Source organism: Engystomops pustulosus, chromosome 3 (genome assembly GCF_040894005.1).
Source record: "Engystomops pustulosus chromosome 3, aEngPut4.maternal, whole genome shotgun sequence".
NCBI lineage: Eukaryota > Metazoa > Chordata > Amphibia > Anura > Leptodactylidae > Engystomops > Engystomops pustulosus.
The window spans coordinates 98,375,773-98,393,489 of NC_092413.1; the positions used below are offsets into that span (position 1 = coordinate 98,375,773).

Sequence of the window (17,717 nt, forward strand, 5' to 3'; positions counted from 1 at the left end):
CACAGGCCGAGGTATAAAAAGATCTTTGGAGAGATCCTTGTACTGTCCGTTCAGGTATTTGTACATTGTAATGAGGTCTCCCCTCAGTCGTCTTTTTTCTAAACTTAATAATCCCAAATTTTTTAATCTGTCAGTGTATTCTAGTTCCCCCATTCCCCTAATAATCCTGGTTGCTCTCCTCTGCACCCGTTCCAGCTCTACTATATCCTTTTTATACACTGGTGCCCAAAACTGTACACAATATTCCATGTGTGGTCTGACCAGGGATTTGTATAAGGGCAAAACTATGTCTTTATCATGAGAATCTATTCCTCTCTTGATACATCCCATTATTTTATTTGCTTTAGCAGCAGCCGCCTGGCTCTGGTCACTAAAATTAAGTTTACCATCCACCAATACCCCCAAGTCCTTTTCAGCTTCAGTTTTACTAAGTAATTGACCGTTTAGAACATAATTATACTTTTTGTTTCCATGGCCCAAGTGCATAACTTTACATTTATCTACATTAAACCTCATCAACCATTTCTCTGCCCATCCCTCAAGCTTCCACAAATCCCTCTGTAATGCTAAACTATCGACCTCAGTATTTATTACTTTACACAGCTTAGTATCATCTGCAAATATTGAAACTTGACTGTGTAAACCCACTACAAGGTCATTAATAAAAATATTAAAAAGAAGTGGCCCCAATACTGACCCCTTTGGCACTCCACTGGTAACATCAACCCAATCTGAGAATGTGCCATTAATGACCACCCTCTGTTTTCTATCACTAAGCCAATTACTTACCCAAATACACAGATTTTCTCCTATTCCCAGCAGTCTCATTTTATATACCAACCTTTTATGTGGCACGGTGTCAAATGCCTTTGAAAAGTCCAGATATACAACATCCACAGCGTCCCCCAGATCCAGTCTTGAACTTACCTCCTCGTAGAAACCAATCAGATTAGTCTGACAGGAGCGATCTCTCATAAACCCATGCTGACGCTGGGTTATAAGGTTGTGCACAGTGAGATACTCCAGGATAGCATCTCTAATAAACCCCTCAAATATTTTCCCCACCACAGCAGTTAGACTCACGGGTCTGTAGTTTCCAGGATCGCTATTTGATCCTTTTTTGTATATTGGTACCACATTTGCTATGCGCCAGTCCTGTGGAACATAACCAGTCCTCAGTGAATCTTCAAATATTAAAAATAACGGTTTGTCTATCACCGTACATAATTCATGCAGAACCCGGGGGTGTATGCCATCTGGCCCAGGTGATTTATCTATCTTAGTGGTTGCGAGGCGGCGCTGTACCTCTTCCTGGGTTAAACTGTTGACATTATAAAAAGAATTAACATTATTCCTCATTGTGTCTTCCACCAGGGGATTTTCCTGGGTAAAGACAGTTGAGAAGGCAACATTCAGTAGATTGGCCTTTCCTCATCTCCTTCCACCATGACCCCCATGTTATTTCTAAGGGGACCCACACTCTCTGTTTTTAGTTTCTTATCATTTATATACTTGAAAAATAATTTGGGATTATTTTTGCTCTCCCTGGCAATATTTCTCTCAGTCTCTATTTTTGCGGCCTTTATCTGCTTTTTACAGGATTTATTTTTCTCTCTATAATCCTGTAATGCCTCATCGCTACCTTCACGTTTTAGCACCTTAAACGCTTTATCTTTCTCGCTTATTGCTTTCCTTACAAGACTAGTTAGCCACATAGGGTTTTTCTTGTTCCTTTTATGCTTTTTCCCATAAGGTATGTGTTTCTCACAGGACTTTTTCAGAATATATAAGAAAAAGTCCTATTTTTGGGGTGTACTTTTGTCTTTGAGAACATTATCCCAGTCTATGCCTTTAAGGTTTTCCCTTAGTTGCTGAAAATTTGCCCTCCTGAAGTTTAGAGTGTTGGTTGCCCCTTCACTAACGCTCTTAGTAAAGCATAATACAAAATCAATAATATTATGATCACTATTCCCCAGGTTCCCCCCAACCTGTAGTTTTGATACCCTATCAGGTCTGTTGGTAAGGATAAGGTCCAGCAGTGCCCCCCCTCTTGTTGGCTCCAGGACTAGTTGCGACAGGTAATTGTCTTTTGTTGTTGACAAGAACCTGCTGCCTTTGAAGGACCTGCATGTTTCTGCCCCCCAGTCAATATCTGGGTAATTGAAGTCCCCCATGATAAGTACTTCACCATGCTTTGAAGCCGCATCCATTTCACTTATCAGCATTTCCTCTGCCGCCTCCATTATATTTGGAGCCTTATAACAAACCCCTAGTAATATTTTATTATTCTTTTTCCCTCCCCTTATCTCCACCCATAGGGATTCCACATTTGCATTACTGATGTCATCTCGCAGGACGGGCTTGAGGCGAGAATTCACATATAAACAAACCCCTCCCCCTTTTTTATTTATACGATCCTTTCTAAAAAGACTATAACCATCTATAGCCCAGTCATAGCTACTGTCCAGCCATGTCTCGCTGATACCCACTATATCATATTTCCGCTCCAACATCAAGAGTTCCAGTTCCTCCATTTTGTTTGTGAGGCTTCTGGCATTTGTGTACATGCACTTTATATGGTTTTCCCTGTCCGTATTCCTTTTGTCCTTATTCCCCAATCTCATTCCAGCCCCCCTTCCCCCCCATGGACTATGGCTCTTCCCAGCTTTCTATGTACACTGTCTATTTGCCCTGCACAAGTGTAGTTGCCCTCCCCCCCAGGTCTCTAGTTTAAACACTCCTCCAACCTTCTAGCCATTTTTTCCCCTAAAACAGCGGCCCCCTCCCCATTGAGGTGCAGCCCATCCCTACTGTAGAGCCTGTAGCCGACAGAAAAGTCAGCCCAGTTCTCCATGAACCCAAAACCCTCCTTCCTACACTAACTTTTGAGCCACTTATTTACCTCCTTGATCTCCCGCTGCCTTTCTGGTGTGGCACGTGGTACAGGCAGTATTTCAGAGAAAATTACCTTTGAGGTCCTTGCCCTGAGCTTATGGCCTAAATCTCTGAAATCATTTTTAAGGACCTTCCACCTACCTGTTACTTTGTCATTTGTGCCAATGTGGACCATGACCGCTGGTTCCTCACCAGCCCCTCCCAGTAATCCGTCAACCCGATCCGCAACATGCCGAACCCGAGCACCCGGCAAACAACACACTGTTCGGTATGCACGGTCTTTGTGACAGATTGCCCTGTGTGTTCCCCTAATAATCGAATCTCCCACTACCAGCACCTGTCTGACCTTGCCTGTGCTTCCATTACCCTTCTTACTGGAGCAGACATTCCCCTGGTTGCTAGCGGCCACGTCTTTCTGCAGCATTGCTACCCCAGAGCTGATATCCCCCTCATCCGCCAGCCTGGCAAACTTATTGGGGTGCACCAGATCAGGACTAGACTCCCTACAACTCTTCCCTCTACCCCGCCTTCTACATGTTACCCAACTAGCTGCCCCATCACTCTGCACCTCCATACTTCCCTCCCCACACCCATCTTCCCCAGAGAGTTTGTGCTCCAGGAGCAGCAAACTTCGTTCCATATTATCAATTGCCCGCAGCCTTGAAACTTGCTCATTTAGATCCAGAATCTGGGCTTCCAGATGAGCAATTTTCACACACCCCACACAGCAGTATTCCCCCTCGAACGGCTGTTCAAGGAAAGCATACATGGCACAGGATGTACACCGTGTAGCAATGCCACTTATGGAGTCCATTATTCTAATGGGGATTACAATAGAAATATGCACAGAAAGAAGAATCTACAGTCAAAGTCACACAAAATACAGCAGTTACCTGTTAAAGCCCCTCAAACTTAAGTCCCTTAAACCTAAGTCACACTTAAGACACTGCACACACTTCAGATCAATGCACACTCGCCGCCAAGCTCACACACTCGCTTTTGTGATGCTTCTTTTAAAGGTTATCTGCCACAAAAATCTGCAGAGCTCACTGCAACAGGATCTGGCTGCAAACCAGATAGTAACCAGATAGTTGCCTATAGTAACCAATCAAAGCTCAGAGCTCATATTAATGACCTGTGGCAGAATAGCAACCAATCACGCCTCAGCTTCCAACTGCCACAGCAGCAGCAGACAATGGCTCCTGTATATGGTGGTAAATAAGTGTAAATAAGTAAATAAGTTTGAAAAGCGCAGGGTAAAATTTTATCTCAAAATCTAGTATATGACGTTCCTTGAGTCACAGAGAGGGGCTGTGTAAAATTTGTTTTTTTATAAATGCAATGGTACAGATTCCTTTAGCTGATATACATACACACACGCACAGACATAGGGGGAAATTTATCAAGCTGTCTAAGTTTAAGAAAGTGCTAAGTTGCCCATGGCAACCAATTACAGCACCCCTTTAAAATATTCATGGTAAAGCTGAGCTGTAATTGGTTGTCATGGGCAACTAAGCACATTCTTAAACTTAGACAGCTTGATAAGTCTCCCCCATACACAGCTTTATATACAGAAATACCATTATAATAAGCTGAGCTGCAGTGCTGTTATTAATGAACCCTCGGTATACTATTTACTGGGATGTATATAAAGTAATCTTATATAATATTTACAGAAGTGTTAAGATGAATATACAGTAGCCCTAAATACTATGTGCAGTAGCAGTGCTGGCATATATGCTCAGTATCCTCTGTATACAATTTACAGGATGGATATAAAGTAACCATATATAATATATACAGCTGTAGTGCTAAGATTCATATACAGTACCCCTGTATACTATGTACAGTAGTAGTCCTGGTAAATATTGACAGTACCCTCCGTTACTATGTACTGAGATGTATATAAAGTAATCCTATATCATATGTACAGCAGTGTTAGGATGAATATACAGTGCTGAGATGTATATACAGTACCTCTGTATACTATGTGCAGTAAAAGTGCTGACATGTATATACAGTACCTCTGTATACTATGTGCAGTAAAAGTACTGACATGTATATACAGTACCTCTGTATACTGTGTGCAGTAAAAGTGCTGACATGTATATACAGTACCTCTGTATACTATGTGCAGTAAAAGTGCTGAGATGTATATACAGTACCTCTGTATACTATGTGCAGTAAAAGTGCTGAGATGTATACACAGTACCTCTGTATACTATGTGCAGTAAAAGTGCTGAGATGTATATACAGTACTTCTGTATACTGTGTGCAGTAAAAGTACTGACATGTATATACAGTACCTCTGTATACTGTGTGTAGTAAAATTACTGACATGTATATACAGTACCTCTGTATACTATGTGCAGTAAAAGTGCTGACATATATATACAGTACCTCTGTATACTATGTGCAGTAAAAGTGCTGAGATGTATACACAGTACCTCTGTATACTATGTGCAGTAAAAGTGCTGAGATGTATACACAATACCTCAGTATACCATGTGCAGTAAAAGTGCTGAGATGTATATACAGTACCTCTGTATACTATGTGCAGTAAAAGTGCTGAGATGTATCTACAGTACCTCTGTATATTATGTGCAGTAAAAGTGCTGAGATGTATATACAGTACCTCTGTATACTATGTGCAGTAAAAGTGCTGACATGTATATACAGTACCTCTGTATACTATGTGCAGTAAAAGTGCTGACATGTATATACAGTACCTCTGTATACTATGTGCAGTAAAAGTGCTGAGATGTATACACAGTACTTCTTTACACTATGTACAGTAGCTGTGCTGGTATATATGTTCAGTACCTCTGTATACTATGTGCAGTAGCAGTGCTGGTATATATGTTCAGTACCTTCTGTATACTATTTATTTACCTGTGCAGTGTTGGGATGAATTTAAACTTACCATACAGTGATGGGATATATATATAGATATATATATTATATATAATGGGAAATATTATATATATACTTACAGTGAAACCTCTTTGAGAAGACCATCCATTTGCACACAGAAATATTGTTTTTTAATGGGTCGGCCTGCTCATAGGATGACAGCATCCATATATAATGGGGAAACATTTCGGACTTTTAGGAAGGAGGTCATCGCGAATGAGCGGTCATTTGTAGAGGTTTCACTGTGTGTGCACTAGCTCCGTATACTTTGCACAGGAGCAGGGCTGGGATATACAGAGCACCCCGTGGCAGTGCGGGTCCAGTGCCTGGTCCGGTGGCACCGATGATGGTACCTGACCTGCAGCCCCTCCCTCCCGCAGCCTCCTCCTTTGCAGGTATCCGCTGGAGGTGAGCTGCTCTCCCGGCAGTAGCTGGATGGACAGCTCCGGTTTCCGCCGCTGTTCCTCGCACTTTATGCTCCAGTAGGAGGCGCTGTGTTCGTCCCCAGGGATCCACATTCCCGAGCGGGGTTAGTTTGGCAGAGCAGGGTGACGTCAGGGCTGCCTCCTCCTCCTCTTCCCCCAGCCGAGCCCCTGAAAGTAACTCTGGACAAGGGAGTGCTAGGAACCGCTGAGCATGGAGGTGCCGGAGTGCGGAGCGGCTGCTGGAGAGCGGGCTGCCGAGCCCCTGCTGTGATCTGCTGCTCGGAGCTGTACAGGACCGCGGGAAGCCCTGAGGATTACTAGTGTTCAGCTTCACCTGAGAAACTTGTGGCGAGCATGGCCGGCGGCGTGTACCTGGGACTGCTGCTTGTGCTGCTCGGCGCCCCCGCACTGCTGGCATCGATCCGCGGACAGTTGTCTGCAGGTGAGTGTATAAACTTCCCCGCTACTCTATCCGTGATACGGCCGCTTCCACAAACTTTACTGGGCGAGCGACGGCGGAGTACGTCGTGTCACCCTGGTGGGGGGTCCTGTGGCTACCAGAACCCTCCAGGTAGTGAGTAGCCCACACCGGAGCGGCAGTGGATACTTTACTCGTATGTATTGTTTGTATACCAAACGGAGGCTGCCCTGTATACTCGTATGTGCTGTGTGTATACCAGCCGGAGGCTGCCCTGTATACTTGTATGTGCTGTGTGTATACCAGCCGGAGGCTGCCCTGTATACTTGTATGTGCTGTGTGTATACCAGCCGGAGGCTGCCCTGTATACTTGTATGTGCTGTGTGTATACCAGCCGGAGGCTGCCCTGTATACCTGTATGTGCTGTGTGTATACCAGCCGGAGGCTGCCCAGTATACCTGTATGTGCTGTGTGTATACCAGCCGGAGGCTGCCCAGTATACCTGTATGTGCTGTGTGTATACCAGCCGGAGGCTGCCCAGTATACCTGTATGTGCTGTGTGTATGCCAGCCGGAGGCTGCCCAGTATACCTGTATGTGCTGTGTGTATGCCAGCCGGAGGCTGCCCTGTATACCTGTATGTGCTGTGTGTATGCCAGCCGGAGGCTGCCCTGTATACCTGTATGTGCTGTGTGTATGCCAGCCGGAGGCTGCCCTGTATACCTGTATGTGCTGTGTGTATGCCAGCCGGAGGCTGCCCTGTATACCTGTATGTGCTGTGTGTATGCCAGCCGGAGGCTGCCCTGTATACCTGTATGTGCTGTGTGTATGCCAGCCGGAGGCTGCCCTGTATACCTGTATGTGCTGTGTGTATGCCAGCCGGAGGCTGCCCTGTATACCTGTATGTGCTGTGTGTATGCCAGCCGGAGGCTGCCCTGTATACCTGTATGTGCTGTGTGTATGCCAGCCGGAGGCTGCCCTGTATACCTGTATGTGCTGTGTGTATGCCAGCCGGAGGCTGCCCTGTATACCTGTATGTGCTGTGTGTATGCCAGCCGGAGGCTGCCCTGTATACCTGTATGTGCTGTGTGTATGCCAGCCGGAGGCTGCCCTGTATACCTGTATGTGCTGTGTGTATGCCAGCCGGAGGCTGCCCTGTATACCTGTATGTGCTGTGTGTATGCCAGCCGGAGGCTGCCCTGTATACCTGTATGTGCTGTGTGTATGCCAGCCGGAGGCTGCCCTGTATACCTGTATGTGCTGTGTGTATGCCAGCCGGAGGCTGCCCTGTATACCTGTATGTGCTGTGTGTATGCCAGCCGGAGGCTGCCCTGTATACCTGTATGTGCTGTGTGTATGCCAGCCGGAGGCTGCCCTGTATACCTGTATGTGCTGTGTGTATGCCAGCCGGAGGCTGCCCTGTATACCTGTATGTGCTGTGTGTATGCCAGCCGGAGGCTGCCCTGTATACCTGTATGTGCTGTGTGTATGCCAGCCGGAGGCTGCCCTGTATACCTGTATGTGCTGTGTGTATGCCAGCCGGAGGCTGCCCTGTATACCTGTATGTGCTGTGTGTATGCCAGCCGGAGGCTGCCCTGTATACCTGTATGTGCTGTGTGTATGCCAGCCGGAGGCTGCCCTGTATACCTGTATGTGCTGTGTGTATGCCAGCCGGAGGCTGCCCTGTATACCTGTATGTGCTGTGTGTATGCCAGCCGGAGGCTGCCCTGTATACCTGTATGTGCTGTGTGTATGCCAGCCGGAGGCTGCCCTGTATACCTGTATGTGCTGTGTGTATGCCAGCCGGAGGCTGCCCTGTATACCTGTATGTGCTGTGTGTATGCCAGCCGGAGGCTGCCCTGTATACCTGTATGTGCTGTGTGTATGCCAGCCGGAGGCTGCCCTGTATACCTGTATGTGCTGTGTGTATGCCAGCCGGAGGCTGCCCTGTATACCTGTATGTGCTGTGTGTATGCCAGCCGGAGGCTGCCCTGTATACCTGTATGTGCTGTGTGTATGCCAGCCGGAGGCTGCCCTGTATACCTGTATGTGCTGTGTGTATGCCAGCCGGAGGCTGCCCTGTATACCTGTATGTGCTGTGTGTATGCCAGCCGGAGGCTGCCCTGTATACCTGTATGTGCTGTGTGTATGCCAGCCGGAGGCTGCCCTGTATACCTGTATGTGCTGTGTGTATGCCAGCCGGAGGCTGCCCTGTATACCTGTATGTGCTGTGTGTATGCCAGCCGGAGGCTGCCCTGTATACCTGTATGTGCTGTGTGTATGCCAGCCGGAGGCTGCCCTGTATACCTGTATGTGCTGTGTGTATGCCAGCCGGAGGCTGCCCTGTATACCTGTATGTGCTGTGTGTATGCCAGCCGGAGGCTGCCCTGTATACCTGTATGTGCTGTGTGTATGCCAGCCGGAGGCTGCCCTGTATACCTGTATGTGCTGTGTGTATGCCAGCCGGAGGCTGCCCTGTATACCTGTATGTGCTGTGTGTATGCCAGCCGGAGGCTGCCCTGTATACCTGTATGTGCTGTGTGTATGCCAGCCGGAGGCTGCCCTGTATACCTGTATGTGCTGTGTGTATGCCAGCCGGAGGCTGCCCTGTATACTCGTATGTGCTGTGTGTATGCCAGCCGGAGGCTGCACTGTATACCTGTGTGCTGTGTGTATGCCAGCTGGAGGCTTCCCTGTATACCTCACTTGCATGTGCTGTGTGTATACCAGCTGGAGGCTGCCCTGTATACCTCACTTGCATGTGCTGTGTGTATACCAGCTGGAGGCTGCCCTGTATACCTCACTTGCATGTGCTGTGTGTATACCAGCTGAAGTATGCACCACATACATGGAAGTTGCAGTGTATAGTTCTGTATCCTGGCAGGGCTGTGTCCCGGGGTTAGATCCTATCTGCCATCTCCTGCTCTTTGTTAGACCAGGGTTACATTAAGACTGCAGTGTATAGGTTGTCTATACGGAGCCACAGCTTGCCCCGACCTTGCATACCTGACAGCCTTGTCCTTTGTCTCCCAGTGTAGCTGTGTATACGCCATAGTAAGGCTACAGTGTATATACTTTGTAGTAAGTAGCAATGTATATGTCACATGAAGACTAAACTATGTATTTATACCCTATGTAAAAGCTGGAATCTATATACATTACCTCTCATGAAGAATTTGGTATTTTTATTTTCTAAGCAGCAATATATACTCTGGGTATGTAGCTCTTGATACTCCACATGAAGTTTTTATTGTAGCTACAGTACTTTGGGTAAGGAGCTATGTATACCCCACATGAAGTAGTTATTGAATATTTAGTCCTAGTGACAAGTAGTTGTATGCACCAGTTAATGGATATAGTATACATAATTAGGGTAAGTAGCTTTGCTTGCCGCACATGAATGGTTTAGCATATATACTGTATTTAGGATAAGTAGTTATGTATACCACACATGAAGGCTACACATTTATGTTGTGGTACCTAACTATGTATATACCTCGCATGAATGCTATAGTGTGTTTATATACAGTATTCTGTGGTAAGTAGCTATGTATATACCCTACTTGAAGGCTATATTGTGTATACAGTATGTTGTAAGTAGCTATGTGTATAACCAACATGAAGGCTACATTGTATATACAGTATGTTGTAAGTATATGCGTATACCCCACATGAAGTCTATAGTGTGTGAATAGTATGTTGTAAGTATATGTGTATACCCCACAGGAAGGCTATAGTGTGTCTGTGTATGTATAGTATGTTGTAAGGAGATGGGGTGTGTGTGTGTGTGTGTGTGTGTTTGTGTGCATAATATAAGAAACTATGTATATACCCCACATGGAGGCTATAGTATGTGTGAATAGTATTTTGTAAGCAGATTGTGTATACCTCACATGAAGGCTATAGTATGTGTGAATAGTATTTTGTAAGCAGATGTGTATACATCACATGAAGGCTATAGTGTATATACAGTATGTTATAAGCAGATGTGTATACCCCACATGAAGGCTATAGTGTATATACAGTATGTTATAAGCAGATGTGTATACCCCACATGAAGGCTATAGTGTGTGAATAGTATTTTGTAAGTAGATGTTTATACCCCACATGAAGGCATTAGTGTGTGTGTATAGTATGTTGTAAGCAGATTGTGTATACCCCACATGAAGGCTATAGTGTATATACAGTATGTTATAAGCAGATGTGTATACCCCACATGAAGGCTATAGTGTATATACAGTATGTTATAAGCAGATGTGTATACCCCACATGAAGGCTATAGTGTATATACAGTATGTTATAAGCAGATGTGTATACCCCACATGAAGGCTATAGTGTGTGAATAGTATTTTGTAAGTAGATGTTTATACCCCACATGAAGGCATTAGTGTGTGTGTATAGTATGTTGTAAGCAGATTGTGTATACCCCACATGAAGGCTATAGTGTATATACAGTATGTTATAAGCAGATGTGTATACCCCACATGAAGGCTATAGTGTGTGAATAGTATTTTGTAAGTAGATGTTTATACCCCACATGAAGGCATTAGTGTGTGTGTGTGTATAGTATGTTGTAAGCAGATTGTGTATACCCCACATGAAGGCTATAGTGTATATACAGTATGTTATAAGCAGATGTGTATACCCCACATGAAGGCTATAGTGTGTGTGAATAGTATGTTTTAAGCAGATGTGTATACCCTACATGAAGGCTATAGTGTGTGTTCAGTATAAGTGATTATCTATATACCCTGCATATACACGGATACACTTCTGCCCTTTGTCTGTGAGCTCGGGCCCTGGGATCACATGACTTCTGCAGTGTATACTTTGCAGGGAGGAGTTTTGTATGTGCAGCCCTCAGAAGACCTGTGTGAGAGTTCATGACTGTGTCTACAAGTTGTTTATACCTCCCCCTCCTCCTCCTCTCCCAGACTGGAGCTTTGCAGGAAGTAGAGAGGAATCTCGCCCCCTCCCCCACCTGTAGAAGGATCACTTTACTTAGCTTTGACTTGTTGCTTTAGTGTGGGTCAGATGTGCAGAGTCCTGGGTGTCTTTGGGCTAGGGCAGGGATTTGGTAAACTCCTTATATAATGAACCCCTTAGAGAAGTCAGCACTGTCACTTCTAGTCTTTTAGTAGTGCTAGGAATATCTGGCTGTGACATTAAGGCAATAGTGATGGCTGCTAGTTCACAGGCAGACAAGTAGGTGAGTTGGCAATTTTCGAATAATTGCTTCTCTCTGAAAGTTCTCCTGTAGTGATCAAAAAGTCGACCGAAAACTTATAGCTCAGCTGAAACATTCGATTAGCAGCTAGCTCACATCTTCCTTCCAGCAGTAGAAGAAATAAAGGCTTGGCTGTAGAGAGACGCTGGCGGTTTGTGAGCTCACACTGCCTCCATGCAGAGATTGTAGGAAGCTGCTACAACAAAGGACTGAGCCTTCCCTGTGAGTAGTGCGCAGGTATGGCCATGAAAATAAAGCATTAGGGTTAAGTTCCTTAAGGAAGGAAAAAAATAATTGGCTTTCACACTGTGTGGGATTGTCCATTACTCATCATCTAGGTTTTTCTCCAGGATTTAGAGTACCCCCCCCCCCCATTCAGCTTCTAATATGTTAATGCTGTGACCTGGAAATTGGAAACTTATGAATATTGTGTTCCTTTTAGTAGGATATTGGGAAAATACAAAATCGATTATCCCTCTTTGAGATAAAGACCACATGTTCATTTCTTTGAAGGGAGGCAAAAACAGAATTTATAACTCTGGACTGTGTCTGGTGGTATTCAATTCTCAGAAATTGAAAAAGTACTTGGTGTAAGTCATACATGTTTGGGGTCACTAGTACATAATAGCATAATAGAAATCAGTGATCAGTAACTGTTGGTTAGTGTCTTGTTAGTTACAATACCACATGCAGCCAGATGGAAGAGTGGCGCTGTTTATCAAGTTTGAGATTTCCAATTCATCCAAAGAGATTGTTCACATCTATGGGATTGTAATATGCCTTAAATGGCTGATGGCAGAGAGCAGATATGCAATGATGCCCGTATTGCTGGTGCCCTTTGTGGTTTATACATAAATGTGTTGTTTTCCCTGGAGATGTGGGTTCATTTCTATATATGTATCGGTTTATGTTTACAGTGAAGATCCTCTTCTTAACTATCCCTGGATCGGATCAATATTGTGACTATGCGCTTCTGCTTATCCTGCAGACTGTTGTAGAGGTAGAGCTGTGAAGTGCGCTATTGATGTCTGCACCGATCTTGTGCGGCTTTATTGAGCTCGGATAAGTGTTTGCCACTTAATTGAAAGTTTGAGTAAGAGAAGATCTTGTAGCAGAGAATGTGTCAAATCTGAATTGTAAACCCTCTGACTTCCTGTTCTTCATATACAGATGTAGTAGAGCTAAAGTTGTCCTTGACAGTAATACTGTAATAAGTTACTGCCTGCTGTCCCATTGCACATGTAACACATTTGTCTTTGTAAATAGTAGTAGCTATTCTACATATGTACATGAAACTAAGAGCTTCATGTATTGTGTTACCACTTACTGTGACAAAATCTCCTTTATATATAGACTTTGCTCTGAGTTTTTGTGAAGCTGCATAATTGCATTTCACTGTCAAAAACCTGGTGCCCTGGATGTAATTGGTTGTGCCCTTGCTGGCAGTTTTGGTGATCTCTCATAGATAAAAGTTGCCATGTACTTTTGGAACAGTTTTTCTTCTTTAGCTAAAACTTTTGTAATGGCGAATGTTATCCAGATTTTTAGGGTGACTAAGTAGATATCACAAATACTATTATAATAATAATCTTTATATAGTGCTTTACAAATCATAAGGGACATAACAAATATAATATTACATTAGAGTACAAACATTCATATGGAACAATAGGAGTGAGGGCCCTGCTCGCAAGAGCTTACAGTCTATGAGGATAAAGGGTGTGACAAAAAGGTAAAAGAGATTGTACAATGGTCCAGCCATGCTTTACAAGGATTCCAATAGCCTCAGACATGTTTTATATTACCCGTCTCCCTGCCAGCAGCGTGTGATGGGTTTCGGGTGGTGGGGGAGGGGGGCAATTCAAATGGCACAGGCTGTCTTCCATCCCTCCTTCTCAGTTATGGCCCTCTCTACCCCTCCCTCAGCTTCTCCCATGCTCCCTGAGTGAGGAGGAGGGATTGAGGAGAAAACAACTCATGCCATTTGAACCCTAAGGACTTCAAGATAATATACCATCAAAATCAAGCATGATAAACCAGGGAAACTTAGGCCTATTGCTCACAAATGAGTTTAATGCGTGCAGCGAGCTGGCTGAAAGTTTGGGTCAAGCACTTCTAAACCGGAACTGAACTCAGCATGTCTGTTTACTTCAGGTTTCAGCCGGATGTTCCCACAAACACACATAATGCTAGTTGCACGACTGTGGACAACAAACTGACTTGTGGACAACATGTCTTACTCATATATGAAGGCACAATGACTGTTAATCTGCTTAAATTTGTTATCCATGGCCTCCTATGTTCTAAAATTAGCTTTCAAATTATGCTAATGAGCCAGAGGGCCTCTGGGGGGTGTTTTCAGAGCCCGAGTGATGTTTTTTCACTAACTGTAACAATGAGCAGAGCGGGTCTCCCCGCAGGTAGAGAGCAGGTAGTTGGGTGACATATGTTCTGCTCATTCTGAAAAGTGGAAAACCCCTTAGACTCATTAGCATACTTTTAAAAGTTTATTTTAGGTGTAAGGAGGCCATGGATAACAAATATAAGATTACCACAGTCAAGGTGCCTGCATCTATGAGTAATTGTCTCTGGTTTATCATGATGAATTTTGCCTAGATCAAGTCTTTAAAGGGGATTGTCACTAACAAGAAATTTTTATATGGGTAAGTAAAAGACACTAATAGGGTCACCCATATTGTACTTACCCTGGCCAACTTTCTCTGTTGCCAAGAGTCATGTTAGCCATGGCCAGCAGGACTCGGGACTGTTCTGCTTGCAGGGTTTGGTGGGGACTGGGAAGTCATTACTGTATGCACACTCAGTCATAACCACTCTCGTAGTAGGGGTTGGAGGGGCATGCCAAGCACATCTGTACACCAATCCAACCACTGCTCACTCAAGAATTTACAGTAATAAGTACAGTATTGCTGACACTTTTGGGGTCTTCTTCTTACCCTAGTAAAGTTTTAGTGGCCAGCCCCTTTAAGAGTCATTCCTACCTTACAACTTGTGTCAACATACAGTCATATTCTTCTACAGCTGTAGTTATAGCCACTTGCATTTGTTCTCCCTGTAATCACTTAAAACGGGTTATCCAACCCTGACTACCTTTCATAAACATCACTAAGCCATTGATATGACTGTACCACTTCCTTTGTCCATTTAACCCCTCCCGACACGCGCAGTACTAGTATGGCGCAGTATATGGTAGGATCGATCAGACAACCTAGGGTTAAAGTACCCTAGGGAGTCTGAAAAATAGTAAAAGTAAAAGTAAAAAAAAGTTTAAAAAAAAAAATTATAATAAAAAAACCTAAAAATTCTAATCACCCCCCTTTCCCTAGAACTGATATTAATATTAATAAACAGTAAAAATCATAAACACATTAGGTATCGCCGCGTCCAAAAATGTCCGCTCTATCAAAATATAATTACGGATTTTCACTGCGTTTAACCTCGTAACGGAAAATAGCGTCCAAAGTCAAAAATGACATTTTTTTGCCATTTTGGAAAATATAAAAAAATTAATAAAAAGTGATCAAAAGGTCGCACAGTCCTAAAAATGATAGCAATGAAAACGCCATCAAAAGTCGCAAAAAAGACACCACGCACAGCTCCATACACCAAAGTATGAAAAAGTTATTGCCGTCAGAAGATGGCAAAATAAAAAAAAAAAAAAAAATTTGTACAGGAGGTTTTAATTTTTTTAAATGTATCAAAACATTATAAAACCTATACAAATTTGGTATCCACGTGATCGTACCGACCCAAAGAATAAAGTAGACCTGTCATTTGTGGCACACAGTGAAAGCTGTAAAATCCAAGCACACAAGAAAGTGTCGCAAATGTGTTTTTTCACCATTTTCACTGCATTTGGAATTTTTTTCCCGCTTCCCAGTATGCGCCATGGAATATTGAATACCGTCACTACGAAGTGCAATTTGTTACGCAGAAAATAAGCCATAACAGAGCTCTTTATGTGGAAAAATAAAAAAGTTATAGATTTTTGAAGGTGGGAAGTGAAAATGGAAGTGAAAAAACTAAAAAAGGCCAAGTCGTTAAGGGGTTAAAAAGGAACACACAAAGATATTCTTTCTATTTTATTTCAGAGATTGTTTCACATAGTGTAGTCCTAACCATAATGCAGGAAAAGGTAGGAATATATGGAACAGATCAGAAGTTATGACATTTCGTTCATTTCGACCTTTGTCAAGTTAGATCTGGTTTGGGAATCAGACTTGTAGTGGCTTGGTACTTGATGTAACTTTTCAGAAAAACCCAGTTTTACTATAAAAACTCTTTGGTAAAGTGTACACTATTCTCTATGGGAACATGGGGAGCCAGAAAAAGGGCTCCTGATGACAGGTTCCCTTTAACATTTAAGTTTGGCCCAACTCTTTCAGGGATTCTCCTGGAGAGAATCATAGGGGAATATTTATCAGAAGTGTCTGAAAGCAGAAATGTGTTTCCCATGACAACTGAAAGCTGAGCTCGGATTAGTTTATAAACAGGTGTGGGAAAAAGCAAGCTGGATTTTGGTTGGTTGCCATGAGCACTTGGAACAGTTTTGCTGTCACACACTTCTGATAAATCACCTCAATAGAATGATAATGCAGTGTGACTGATTTATCTCTGTAGCCCAGATATTTGTTCATCTTGTGAGACTTTTGGGCTCTTATAAGGTGCAAGGATAGGACAATTTAAGTCCCCAGTGATGGGTGTTTTCATATATTTGAAAAGGACACATGGAGAAGCTGTTTCCCAAGGGTGGGGGGGGGAAACTGCTCCTTTCCAGCCACTCCCAGTGGACGAGTGTCTAGCCACACAGCAGATGCTAATGAAAGGTACAATATAACATATCTTTTTTTCTGTAAAACCTATTTTTAATACAAAAACACTTTGGCAGTGTATGTACTATGCTCTGTGGAGACTGGAGGAGTGCTAAAAATGGGTCTTCTGGTGACAGGTTCCCTTTAATTTTGGGAGCTACTATTTGCGACTAAAAAGTTGCACACCACAAAAAGACGCAAAAGTGAGACTAAACAGGCAACTCATCACATGTATGACAAAGGGAAAAACTTAAGATACATTGCAATGATTAAGTAGGCCAACTTCAGGAAACTTGAAAAAGCGGCAGCCAAACAACTGATGCATGTGCCCCATTGACAAGCTAAATACGGGGTGGTAAGTGGAAGCTTTGTGAATGTATAAATCTTTGCCAGTGTGATGTCCTTTTGTTTTGTGCAGTGTGACATGTACATCCCAATGCTTCCTAATTGTCATCATTTCATCAGTTCTCTCAACAGCTCCATAGAGCACTGTTTTTTAAGACTTGTTCATTATGTTCTCATGTGCTTTTTACACTATTGTGGAATAGCAAGAAAAGGGCTACTTTACCTCAAGTGTGATCTCTTAATGTTTTTTGAGAATTTTCTTATAAAGCTTTTGCTTTGCATGTTCTATAATGCTGAGGTGTAACTATATAATCACATCAGTAATGATGAGACATAAAGCTAGTTTCGTCATGAAAACAACTATTGCGGTGTCCTCTACCAAGTCCACGGGCTTGTCGGCTAGAGTTTTATAGGTCTAAACTTCTGGAAGGGAGGATGCAAAATGTTTTACTGCCTTGCATGAATGACATGTAAAGACTGCACTTCCATGAAGCATTACATGCCACTTCCCAGTTGCGCTACAGAATTAAGGCTCTATTTAAAGATTATTATTTCTATACAAGTGTTTATAAACCAGAAGAGGATTCCTCCTGTTGTGTCCTTACAGCATTGTCATATTTAGAGCTCTTATGAGTCCACTTTTATCACTGGCTCAAAGTAGTTTTA

General features: G+C 43.4%; 1 protein-coding gene across 21 annotated transcripts in view; it reads left to right on the forward strand.

Moving 5' to 3' along the window:
- The first annotated feature begins 6,539 nt into the window (after window positions 1-6,539).
- PTPRK (protein tyrosine phosphatase receptor type K) overlaps window positions 6,540-17,717 on the forward strand; it is a 233,579-nt gene continuing 222,401 nt past the window's right edge. For all 21 annotated transcript variants that reach the window (XM_072141567.1, XM_072141570.1, XM_072141572.1 and 18 more), the window contains exon 1: window positions 6,540-6,675. In XM_072141567.1, the coding sequence (XP_071997668.1) occupies window positions 6,588-6,675 (88 nt within the window). In that variant the 5' untranslated portion in view covers window positions 6,540-6,587. The remainder of the gene's footprint in view (window positions 6,676-17,717) is intronic.